This window comes from Panulirus ornatus, chromosome 13 (assembly GCF_036320965.1).
Source record: "Panulirus ornatus isolate Po-2019 chromosome 13, ASM3632096v1, whole genome shotgun sequence".
NCBI lineage: Eukaryota > Metazoa > Arthropoda > Malacostraca > Decapoda > Palinuridae > Panulirus > Panulirus ornatus.
In genome coordinates this window covers 2,428,034-2,440,954 of record NC_092236.1, presented here as the reverse complement: position 1 = coordinate 2,440,954, position 12,921 = coordinate 2,428,034, and the positions used below count along the sequence as shown (strand labels likewise).

The 12,921-nt window shown below is 45.9% G+C and overlaps 1 protein-coding gene across 2 annotated transcripts in view; it reads right to left on the bottom strand.

Moving 5' to 3' along the window:
• LOC139752659 (lachesin-like) overlaps nucleotides 1-12,921 on the bottom strand; it is a 320,171-nt gene that overhangs the window by 126,158 nt on the left and 181,092 nt on the right. For both annotated transcript variants that reach the window (XR_011713551.1, XM_071668418.1), the window contains exon 2: nucleotides 3,655-3,767. Coding sequence is in view for 1 of the 2 variants with exons in the window: in XM_071668418.1 (XP_071524519.1) it covers nucleotides 3,655-3,767 (113 nt within the window). In the remaining variant the exon portion in view is untranslated. The remainder of the gene's footprint in view (nucleotides 1-3,654; nucleotides 3,768-12,921) is intronic.

The window sequence follows — 12,921 nt, the reverse complement described above, 5'->3', positions numbered from 1 at the left end:
GTTGCTGCTGTCACTATTCCGTTGGAGCCACTGCTTCCACTACCCTCACAGTTGTTGGTATCCTTACAATTACTGCAGATAATGTTGTTGGTAATTTTAGTGTTGATACTGCGACTGCTGTTGGTACTGTTAATGTCACTGTTAAGTCTGCCGTTGCTATCATCACTGGTGATACTGTTAGTGCTGTTACGGTACTGTTGTTGTTACTACAGCTTCCTGTACAGTTTGATATAATTACTTTTACTACAGTTGATGATGCTGGCCACTATTGCTGCTGCTAAATAAACTAGGAACACATGTTCTTGTTTTGCAACTACTGTTACACACGTGAAAGCTCCAGTGTTTCTCAATTACAGTCTTAAGGCCGTAGCAGCGGTAGCTGGCGTTGTCTGCACTACTGGCACTCGAGTACCTCTTCACGGTCGGCAGGCATGGCACCAAGCCTCTGTTGGTATGGATGTGTTCCCGGCAGTCGAGGTCAGACGCAGGTCTGGAGGAGGCTCGCTCTCATTAGTTGGTTGTTGACCCTGACCTGGTTAGCATCCAGAGCGTCTTCCTTTCTGAGGTGAGTGTGCTTGTGATGCAGATCAGGCACGACTGAGCGCACACACAGATAGGTTAGGCGCCGTAAATTTGTCCACAATGGAAGAGAGAAGACTGAGTGGTGCCTCGAACACAACGATTAAGTTTTAAAACTACTTTGATGATATCAATGATAAATTATTCTTCTGTAGATTCAAAGATAGAACAACCAGAAGCCACAACATGAAAATAAAGATGATAATATAAGATGGTCAAGATATGGGGCCTCACGAATGAAAACTGCATATCTGTACTGCACAAGCAGTACTTACACACGCATACACACACACAGACACACACACACACACACACACACACACACACACACACACACACACACACACACACACACACAGAAAAATGACTGTAGAACAAGAAAAATCTAATGGATAATGAATGCTTCATCTTTTTCATTATCATCGTTATTCATCAGTTAGATTAAAAGTGATCTTAATCCTTCATGAGTCACAATAGACTACCTACTTCCCTTGCAACACAACCATCAAGGCTAACGCAACACTGTGTTGACATTGCCATCGGTCGGTCGTCACTCACCCATAAATAACACACCACCAATCTAATCGGTCGGTTGACGTGTGGGTTGTGTGTTGCCAGCGGCGACGGAGACCAGAGAAGAGAATGCATAATGAAATATGTAAATACATGTGTAGTTAAATACCACACTCGTGTAACTGATGCTCCTGGCCAGGCAAGGAATGTCCAGCCTCCACTGGGTGTAGCACAGGGTGCGACACGTCACCTCTCCTTCCTCGCCACTGCAGGACTTGCATGTACACACGCACCTTGTCAACAGTCATCACTGTGTCACTCACATGATTCAGTGTGGCAAGAATAACGACGTGTCGCAGAGGCTGTGAGGATACCATTCTCGGTCATTATGTGAAGCTGCAACGCTTTTCCTGACTTATCAACATTCCTCCCGCGAGTACACACCAACCTTTCTCCACTCCCATCACCACTACACACCCTCCCAGCCTTCAGCCCTTACCTCCACCACCACTACACACCCTCCTCTCAACCCCCCATCCCCTACTACCACCATCACTACCACTACGCATCTTCCTCGACGTCCATTTCTCTCAGTGTTGAGCAACTTGTAGAAAGTTGACGGGTGTCCAGGGAACACTACGGCCTGCCACTAAAACTCACCCCCTCCGTCGTTAGCTCTCCCGGGCAGAGAGAGAGAGAGAGAGAGAGAGAGAGAGAGAGAGAGAGAGAGAGAGAGAGAGAGAGAGAGGACTAGATAACAGGAAATGAAATATGAATGATGGGATGAAAGGAAGGATAAAAGAAAAGGCAGAATATGGAACAGTGAAGAATAAGGAGGAGTAGAAATGAATGGAAGATATTGTTAGTGGAAGAGTGAAAGATTGAAAGGTCGATGGCAGATGATCCAGTTGTGATGACTGAAAAAATGGTACAGAGACCATCCAGGTTTGATCTTTCCTATTGCGTAGCGATGACGATGCCCTGTGTCTAGCCCAACAGGGAGCGTCCTGTGCTTAGCCCAGTCGGGGACGTCTGGTGTCCAGCCCAGCTATGGTGGCAATGGCCTTCGGACTTATGATGTTCAGACCACTCAAGATGTGTATATAACCGAGTCTGGTTATAGAAACTAAGTATACACATCAGTCTCTGTTTAGTAATTCTACTTGACAGGGTACCACACCTTCCTCGTCCTCGATTTAAGAAATCTCCTTGGCAACTGTACGAGACATATTGTTATCAATTTGTTTGTTGTACATCTGTAAGCATTTCTTGCACGTTCTATGAGAGAAGTGTGCGTCTGTGTGGCTCTTGGCCTCCCAGTAGTGCCAGGATCGCCCGTCGACCTGCCAGCCTTCAGTGCCAGCACCCGAGACATAATGCAACACTCAGAACACTTTCAAGGTTTTAATTCAACCCAACTTATCTTGTTAAAACTTACCCAGTATTTCCGTCGAGTTTAGACAATATCAGAGGTGCTAGAACAAGCTATTGCCATAATAGGGGCTTTTTATACTGCTCACACTGAGAAGCCTTGCGAGGGGAGTGAGGGCCTCATCTAGCATCCTGAGGGCACTATGCAGGAAGGAACCGTCCCTGACACCTTGAGAAGCCGTACAAGGGCGGGGAGGGACCGTTTCTGGTGCATTGAGGAGGCGTGCCAGGGCAGGTAGCGGTCGCCTAGCACCCTGAATGGCTGTATCAGGGAAGGGAGGAGCCATTCAGCACCATGGGGATCTGTGCCAGGGAAGGGAGGCTCCGCCTCAGGTGCCCCGAAGAACCATGTCTAAGACAGGGGCTCCGCACGGGAGCATCACCAAACCTTCGGTGAAGGATCTTATTCTGTAGTGTTTATCTGCTTGTGTCGTCCAACAAATCACCAGGTGAACAAATATTTCCCAAGCCTCACCTGTCTTGTCTTGCTTGACTGACACTGGAGGATATGAATCGATCCTTAAGATTTATTACTGTCTCAATTTTCTCCTTCTTTCTTAAATTTCTTTTTCCTTAACACTTCAAAGTACCCTTCAACATCCCTCCCTACCAAAGTCTTTACCTCACAAACTCTTCCCTCCAGTGAATACTCAAAAACCGTCTAAGATATGCCTTCCTTCCTACAACCGTCTACTCCAAGATCGTTGTCTACCAGTAAACAACAAGAATAACAACATTAAAAACAACAAAAGTTTTAAATTCATCTCTGATCACCTGGAACAGAATACCTGTGTTGGTGCCTGGTTGTATAACACATCACATTATCAATTTATATCTTAGACGTATATATACATCGACCGTATTCTAGATACATCAACAAGGTACAAGGCCTGACTAACAAGTTACAGGGGCTGATTAACAAGGTACGGGGGCTGACTAACAAGGTACAAGGTCTGACTAACAAGGTACAGGGGCTGACTAACCAGGTACAGGGATTCCCAACAAATTACAAGAATTACCTCCCAGGGTAAGAGACTTTACTAATAAGGTACAGAGCCCGAGTATCAAGGTACAAGGCTTGACTGATAAGGTAAAAGAGTCTGAGGAATAGGAACAAAGGATCAGACTCACCTTGTAGGTGCCCAGGTTGTCCACGACGCAGGAGAGCTTCACGTCCCTACCAGCAGCGATGGTGACGTTCTGGATGGGCTCCACGAACCTGGGCTCCTCCGAGAGCGTCCCTCCTGTCGGGGAGGAGATCGTTAGTGTTGGCAGAGGTGGGGCTCATGCGTCACGTCCATGCCATCAAGGTCACAATATTAAACAACTGAGGCAACGCTTGACACGCTGTTCACATTGCTTTGACACCAATGGTTAAACTTAGTTCACATTAAACATTTTATTTTCCTTTTTTCCTCCTAACTTGCAGGGATGGAATTACGAGAATGTCTATTACATCAAACCAGTAACATTCGATATTGATAAAATGTTTATGACAAACATGGAATTCTGAGCTTAAGTTGTTCTTTTGTATACATTGTAGTTTCGGTACACTGCAGATGATAGCTAGAGAATGGATGTGAGCGAAAGCGGTCTTTTTTCCGTCTGTTCCTGACGCTACCTAGCTAACGCGGGAAACTGTGATGCGGTCGTGCAGGCGCTAGGGTGAACGATCTGTCTCAGGGTAAGAGACACTAACCAGCAAAATCCTTACATGCTTTAATGATCGGTAGATCTATGACATTTTTCCACAAGCCAGACTTCCAAAAGTTTCCTCATAGAAGAGAAATATACAATGCGTTCTTGCCTCACAGTCACGTCCCTCCTCCCTCCACTTGTCTGCAATATTTGATAAAGTGATGGAGTTCATCTCCCGGATCTGAACTAAACTTTCAGCGCCGCGATAATCAGGGCGATTGTTTTGTCCCACAATGACGTAGGGAGATAATTACTCCAGTAATGATGTATGGAAATCTCGTTGACATAGTACGTAGAACAAGCTTCTCTTGATCCCTGACTGAAGTGGTAGGAAATATCATAGCTAATGGAGGGTAAACAGCGGTGTCCTTAGAGGTTTGCCTGTTGGCTCTGGTTTAAAGAGACAAACTTAATTTCATTTCAATTGACGGCAAAACTTTCAGTCCTTTTCTCGCAACGGCAGATGGTCATCTGCATACTTAACTGTAAGAGTAAAGCTTATGTCTGGAGCTCAGGGAGAAAGTGTGCAAATTAGAGCAATGAATGGTGAGGGCATGAAGGAGAGGCAAGGGAACCTCAGCTGGTGACGGGGGTGGTGGAGATCTCGTCGATCTCCTATCCTCATCTGACGCGTATGGAGATTTAAGTAAAATATTTGAACAAGCCTGCGTGTGGGAAATCACTACCTGTACCAGAAACACAGCCAAGTCCTCTGGCCTCAAGCGATGGGCTGCCTGCTGACAGTTACTCTGACATGAGAGCTTGTGAAATATATAAAAGAACGGTGAAAAATGTGTTGCGTGTGAGGTAAGCTGAGCACAACGACAGCCCACCCTGGCATGAAACATTCAGCTCGTCCTAAGTGCTTAGGACTCAACAGGTGTAGACAGGAGGGTCTCCAGAGAGTATGAAGACGTCGGGAAATGTGCCACACGAATTATTGACAGTGCCGCCCTCCGTCACCCTGACCTCTGACTCGCCTGTGCCTACATATTCCATAGCTACTTGCCTCACTCACCGTAGCATTAGCCTAAATAGAAAATCTATGAGTGTCAAGATTGGTTCAAGAATTTTAAATTTGGGGCCTTGAATAGGTGCCTCCGGCGAGTGTTGTCACAAACGATGATGCTTCCATCAGCGGAAGTTGCCAAGGGTTGAAAACCTGCCCCACCCATGAGATGAATATTGATGCTCTGGGAAGAAGTTACAGAGACCTCCTCCCAGAGACACGGGGAGTGGGGGAGGGAGGGCTGTGGCATCGCGGGGGTGGGGCAGAGGTGTGGCGGGGGGAGATATGGGGGTGTTGCTTGGAAAAGGGCGGTGGTGTGGCGGGGGTAAAGGAGTTTTGGCTGTGATAGTGTGGTGGAGGAAGGGTGGAAGTGGGACTGGGAGGGAGGGTAGTGGGGTCGCAAGAAGAGTGGAGACAAGGTCGGGGAGGGGCGGAGGTGTGGTAGTGAAGGGGTGTGGCGGGTGGCGGTCTGTCCATAGTGGGTGGGCGTAGCGTTTAGTAGAGCATCAAAATATAACAATTTAGCATCCCAGGTCCACAACAAACACACAGAAACACAGCAGTACATACAAAGGACAGCATAGCAGACATATGGAGTAACAAACACAGTACAAGAAGAGAAAATAATGAAAGGATACACAAAATTAATATGAATATCAGCCAGTGAATAAAAAGATCAACACAACATCAAATCAACAGCAACACAACAGCAAAAGCAATTACATTATCAGTACAGCATTAGAATAACAGCAACAATGTAATGCTGTGCGACAACACTACAGAAAATAAAAAGCAACACAGTGCCTTACACAATACAGCAACACAACAGAAAACAAATGCACAAAGAATGGGCGAAGAGGAAATACACAATGTAGAGCAGCAACACAAGTTACAAATGACATAATCACTGGAGGTGAACTCCAGCAACACTGCAGTAGCAACACAAGCACTCATCCTCACAGGATGTAGTCAGCATAAAAAAGTAACAAAATAATGCAACAGGAACAGGGAGACGAACACAGTAACCACAGTAAGAAACACCTGAAGAGCAGGGACATAAAAGTAACACACTAGTAACGTAACAGAAAAAAATTACGCAAACGTACAGCAGGAAAACAAAAAAACAACAACACGAAGACACAGCGATGCAACCGCAACACATCAGCCAGGCCAACAACCCTGCCCTCTGGCAAATGCTTCTCATCATGTCAGTCGCAATACTCGCGCGGTCAGATCCGGTGTTGCGTAAATAAACATCTGTTGATCAACCCAGGGGCGGAACACATTCATGGAAACACTTCAAAAATTAGATTCGATTCGAGGCACCTGACCGAACCCTCATTGAATTTGCAAAAACTACAGAAGTGGAAGAAAACCCAGGAATTTAGGTCCGTCACCCCTGGATCAGGAATGTTTTGCTTTCTGGCTCACCTAGCGTCATATTATCATATAGGGCGAACAATTCCAGCCCGCTGAATGCTAAAGAGAAGAGAGGGGGAAGGCTGGAATTACCAAACAGGGGTGAGAGAAAAATGCTGAATTTATGTGTGGGGGAGAGAGAGAGAAAGAGAGAGAGAGAGAGAGAGAGAGAGAGAGAGAGAGAGAGAGAGAGAGAGAGAGAGAGAGAGAGAGAGATGGGGAGAGAAAGGTAGATGGAGAAGAGTGGGGAAGAGAATAGTGAGTACGTACGCATACGCACGTCGACGGTTTGTTGAGAGAGAGAGAGAGAGAGAGAGAGAGAGAGAGAGGCAGAGAGAGAGAGAGAGAGAGAGAGAGAGAGAGAGAGAGAGAGAGAGAGAGACTAATAGACAAACAGATGATAGACAGGTAGTTGCATATAAAGACATATAGATAGATACATAGAAGAATGAACAACAGGTACTGTAGATGAGAATATTGTTTAGAGACAAGACGAGGATTCGGGTACAAGGAAGACGGGGGTGTGGGGGCTGGGAAGACGGGGGTGTCGGGGCAGGGAAGACGGGGGTGTGGGGGCAGGGAAGACGGGGGTGTGGGGGCAGGGAAGACGGGGGTGTGGGGGCAGGGAAGACGGGGGTGTTGGGGCACTGAAGACGGGGGTGTGGGGGCAGGGAAGACGGGGGTGTTGGGGCACTGAAGACGGGGGTGTGGGGGCAGGAAGACGGAGGTGTGGTAAAGGAAAGACGATCGAGTGGTGAAGGCCAAATGACCTTAGTATTTCACACGTGACGTGATAGGCAGATGGCAAGTTTAGGTGAGTACAGGGCCAGTGAAGGCTACACACACACACATTTACAACACTGGCGTAGATGAAATGAAGACCAACAAGGGATCTGACCCGGGTCGAACAAACGACATGATATGGCTCTGGACTAACCCTTTTCACCGCTGCTGAGTACATCCCTGGACTCTTCCACTTCTCTGTATTAACTTCCCGACGAAGCTATCAGGGTGCTCGTGCTCTTTTTGGTGACGTTGTGATAAGGTAACTTATTGTTTTCTGGTCAGTGAGCAGACACCAAAAAAAGCAGCCAAGGACCGTGACAATGTAAACAAAACCGAGTATAGACACTCACAGAGTAGCGCCTCTGGTGGCCAACTCGCGAATGACGAAAGTTGAAGTTATGGGTCCAGAAAACTGTATTTATGACTGATAGATAGTTATCAGATTTAAACGAATCTTAACGTAACTGGATATGTATATATATATATATATATATATATATATATATATATATATATATATATATATATATATATATATATATATATACATATATATATATATATATATATATATATATATATATATATATATATATATATATATATATATATATATATAAGACAGAAATTGAGGAAAAATGACTTCCGGGAATGTGAACAAAATATGGTGGAGGTGCGACACCTCTGGGAGATACATGACCTGATCGCCAGTATTGAGGACATGACTTACACAAAAGGTGTCATCACAACAGACATGAGACGGTAGCTGAGCCATTATGTTCAAACGGTTGATGACAAAATTACTGAGATTGCGGCAGTAATGAGTAGACGAAGGTGTCTACACGGAGATAACAGGAGAAGGTACCCAATAGGTGCTAAAGTAATGCAAAACAGGTGAGAGTGTCAGCAGAGGTAACTGTAATGAGTAACAGGTGAGGGTGCCAACAGAGCTAACAGTAATGAGAAACAGGTGAGGGTGCCAACGGAGGGAAGGCGGTGTCCCTGCAGTGGACAAATTCCGGTGGAAGCTGGCTTAATTGTGAAGTGATAGCCGGGAATATCAATAATCCGGTAAGGGGAGTTTAATGGAAGAGAGAGAGAGAGAGAGAGAGAGAGAGAGAGAGAGAGAGAGAGAGAGAGAGAGAGAGAGAGAGATTTTGCCAACATACAGGATATAGTGATGGTTATGATTATAATTGTCATAGTAGCAAGTATAGCAGTTGTTCTTGCAGTTTTCATAGCAACAGTTATAGTACTTATCACAGTAGCAAAACAGTGGTCAAGATGACAGTACTTCACCATGAGGAAGACGGCATGTCTCCTTTTATGTAAATTCCGACGAAGATATCTTCTCCCCCACATCGCCTCCCCCACTAACATTAGCATACTAATTGGAACGCGATGACAGTTCGAACCGTCCGAACCGATGCTCCGTTGGCGATCCGAGACGGTTCGGAACTGGGATCGTGAAACATTGTTTTGAAAGGATAACAATGTTGTGTTGTACGTAGGGACAACATCTAATATACATGAGCTTTACCAGGAGGGGTATTTATATACTTGTGAGGGTTGTCGTAGTCATAGGGGCGTAGTAAACGACATGTTAGCCATCCAATTTGGGTGATTTACATATAAATATACCCAGGTCGTATAATCACATCATCATCTGTATATATCAGCAAGGTTATCTGACTGTCACGGAGTCCGTGACTCCTTTACTGTAGTCATACACATACATAGTCACACACATGCATACATGCGTACATCTGCAAGTTGAAACTAAATGGAATGACTACGCTAAAACCGTCTCGAAAACTCTCCATTGTTTCTTTCCTGAAAGACAACTAAGACCCTTGCCCTCTGCCTCAACAACACCGACCTCTACAAGTGTCTACGTAACAAAACAGTTCGCGACATATTCTGCTGAGAAAGGTTATTACCCGATCAAGTTAAACACCTGAAACATCTCATTATTAGCAGTAGTATGTGATGCTGAGGAGGTGTGCGGTTTGAACAAATAGACTCCGTCCTTTGTCCTGGCTAATCACTTCTCCAATGAAGAAGCGGCTCAACTTATTGACTGTTACTTCAGCACCATCTGCCAGAGACTCCCAAACTTGACGCCACCTGTCTCCTGGCCCACCTTACGGCCCTCCCACCCTATAGTCACTTCATGAATTTGAAGTCCTGAGATGGCTTGGACATCCCAAGGTAAAGCGCTGCACTAAACCTACTGAATTACTTATGAATTTCTATTTGAAACTCTCCCCTGAACTGGCCGAATACCTCTTCAGGAATCAATATGACCTGCTGATTAGAAGGTTTCATGTTTGCCCAAGACCGAATCAAACAAGCCCAGGATCTCTCAGTAAGCTAAGACCAACTGTTATTAACCTGATGAAGTCATTGCAAGTTCCACAGACCCTCAGCAGGTTTGGCGGTATGAAAATCCGTACAGTTGACCATTCATCAGCTTCCTAGAGTCCATCTTGTAACGTAGAGAGACGCAAGATGACAGTGTCTTTCAGATTCGGTGACTTCCCTGAATCTATCGATCAGATCAACCACAACGTCATATATAACAAAGCTAACAACTCTGGAAGGTTTCATTCCATGACCTGCAGACCTTTTTAGTGACCGTCGTCAGGCTGTGCACGTTCGAGGGGGCCATCCCTATCTGTCAGTCCCTCACCCGTAGTGTCCGATGGGACACAAAAATGGGACCCTAGCGTTTCCTCATCCTGATTAATGATACCCTGACGGATGCAGCTGTTCGTTGGAAGTACGTTGACCGCTCTTCCACTGGTATCAACGTAGATAACAGCACTACCGAGAACTATACTATCCAAAACAGCCTTCACAACCTCAAGATCTGGACCACTGCTAACCATGACATCATCATCTACCAAAGCAAGACAATACCTAAGCGCATCAATCTTGTTTTGAACCGCACCTCCTCTAAATTGTTCAGTCCACCAGGGTTTTCGGTGTCACTGGATGATAAGCTAAGCCTGAATATAAGCTAAGCTGGGAGGGAAACGTCAGCACCAGCATCAAATTTTCCAGCTTTCGCCCCTACATTATTCGTCGACTCAAGACACTTTGACTCTTTCCACCTGAATCAAAGAGCATCTACTCAACCTTCACTCTTGTCAGACTCACTCATCATTAATCTGGGTTCCATGTAAGTCTCTTTCCATGGCTTGCAAACAGAGATTCCTCGACCCCGAGTTGCAGTTTATAGCGCAGCTGTGTCTGTGGCCACCCAGCTCGTACATACCGCTGCATGAGCGGTCATGATCAGCCTACAATGAACATAGTAAATAACACGTCAATGGTTATGTAAAGATTGTCTGACACTCTCTTGCTTTCTTGTAGAAGTAGTGTCTTTATCGTGTTCTCTTAACTCTGTATTTCAGCTGTTAGCTTCGTTCCTTTTCAAATGAGCTCTCATTAAACCGTCAGTTATCATTATCATAAAACACATGTGCACACAAACATAAATCATCTTAACATATACCTAAGGATATTCTCAAGGTATATGTAGTATATATCTACTGCTTAAATGCTTCGAAAACTTGTTTCGGTACTTCAGTATGATAATGAGACAATCTTTCTTCTTGTTATGGACTATGTAAACGCAGCCAAGGTCTGTGGGCTCACATGAAGCGTAAAACGTGAGTGGCAGCAAAACACTGTACATCTCCGGCAGGCTAGTGGCTGGCTCACTCATAACACAGCCCTGGGCGCTGATGTTTATGGGAAGAGATATTTAGCCAAGTCAAATTGGCTAGCCTGGCGTTTTTGTGGGTCGAGAGTGAGCATCGCAGCGTGTATAGCGAGCGGCCGTGTTTAGACAAGACTGGCGGGAGGCGGGGAGAGGCAGTCCGCCTCGTGCAACCAAATGTTAAACAAAACACTGGCAGCTTGTGGTGTTCCCGTAGTCTCCTGACTCCCGGGTCGCTCACTCACACTCTTCATCGCCACTATCCTCTGCTCCCCAGTGTATCTTCATCGCCACTATCCTCTGCTCCCCAGTGTATCTTCATCGCCACTATCCTCTGCTCCCCCTGTATCTTCATCACCACTATCCTCTGCTCCCCGTGTATCTTCATCACCACTATCCTCTGCTCCTCAGTGTGTCTTCATCACTATCCTCTGCTCCCCAGTGTGTCTTCATCATCACTATCCTCTGCTCCCCAGTGTGTCTTCATCATCACTATCCTCTGCTCCCAATGTGTGTCTTCATCATCACTATCCTCTGCTCCCCAGTGTGTCTTCATCATCACTATCCTCTGCTCCCCAGTGTGTCTGGTGTCCTTGTAACCACAGAAACACTGGCTGAACTCCTTAACCTCTACGTCTCTTACGATGATGCGACCCTTGAGCACGGCTTTAACGATCCTTGAGCACGACGGTACGATCCTTCAGCAGGGCGGTAAAACCCCTGGTTACGACGGCCTTGTATTTGACTTGACCCTTAAAGGTCGAGTCAAAGGCTAGGCCAACCTACCCAGGTGGTCGTCTGGTCGTGCTCAAGGGTCGTACCTTCGTGCTGCAGGAGTGAGGTTCAATACCTCTACGGACCTGCCGTTGGTATGGTAACTATCTCCTTCTTCCAAGTGTTTTATTCTCATCTCTCGTTCCCTTTGTTCTCATATCTTATTTTTCGGGCTACCACGTTCGTCCCATCATATTATCTGTCGTACTGGTTCCTCTTCCTTTTCTCTTTGTTTGTCTTTATGTGTGTGTGTGTGTGTGTGTGTGTGTGTGTGTGCGCGCGCGCGCGCACGCGCGCGAAGGCGCTTGGTGATTTTATGTGTTTTTAAGATATCCAAAAGTTTTGATGATATCATTAGAGACACAATTCTCGAAGTACAGAGGAATTCTACGATGAAAGCCAACAAGCCAAAGCCTTGAGGGGAAAGGTTTCAGTACGGTAATACTTCTTTACTAATCAGGCTACTGAACAATGGAACACGGTGCTTGTTATGCTAAAACAATAGACTCACTCAAGAACAGACCAGATGATTACTTCCAGATGGTCGGTCAAGTTGAACTACATTAAGAGAATAAAGATTCTTAGATCCTTCAGCAGGTAACCTCATTACAGACCAGGAGGTTCTCTGTCTCCTGTTTACCCTGTCCGCTCTGTCTTCTGTCCATCTGTTCGTCTTTCTGGTTATCATTCTCTATTTCTTTCTTTATCTCTCTGCTTTCCTCTCCTTGTCTGTCTGTATCTGTCTGTCTGTCTGTCTCCCGTCCGTGCCCTCCCCTTCTCTCCCCTAGATGTCTGGTCCCGCCACATTCCGCCACCCAGCCCCAGCATTCAGTTCTCTCCCCTCCCCTCTCCCTATCTCTGTCTCCCTCACCGATGTATATCCTCTTCCTATCTGTGGCCCTCTTTCTGTAGCTTTCCTCTTATGACTTTCCCACTGTGGCTCTTCCCTTATGGATTTCCCCTGTTCCCTGTGGCTCTACCTAGT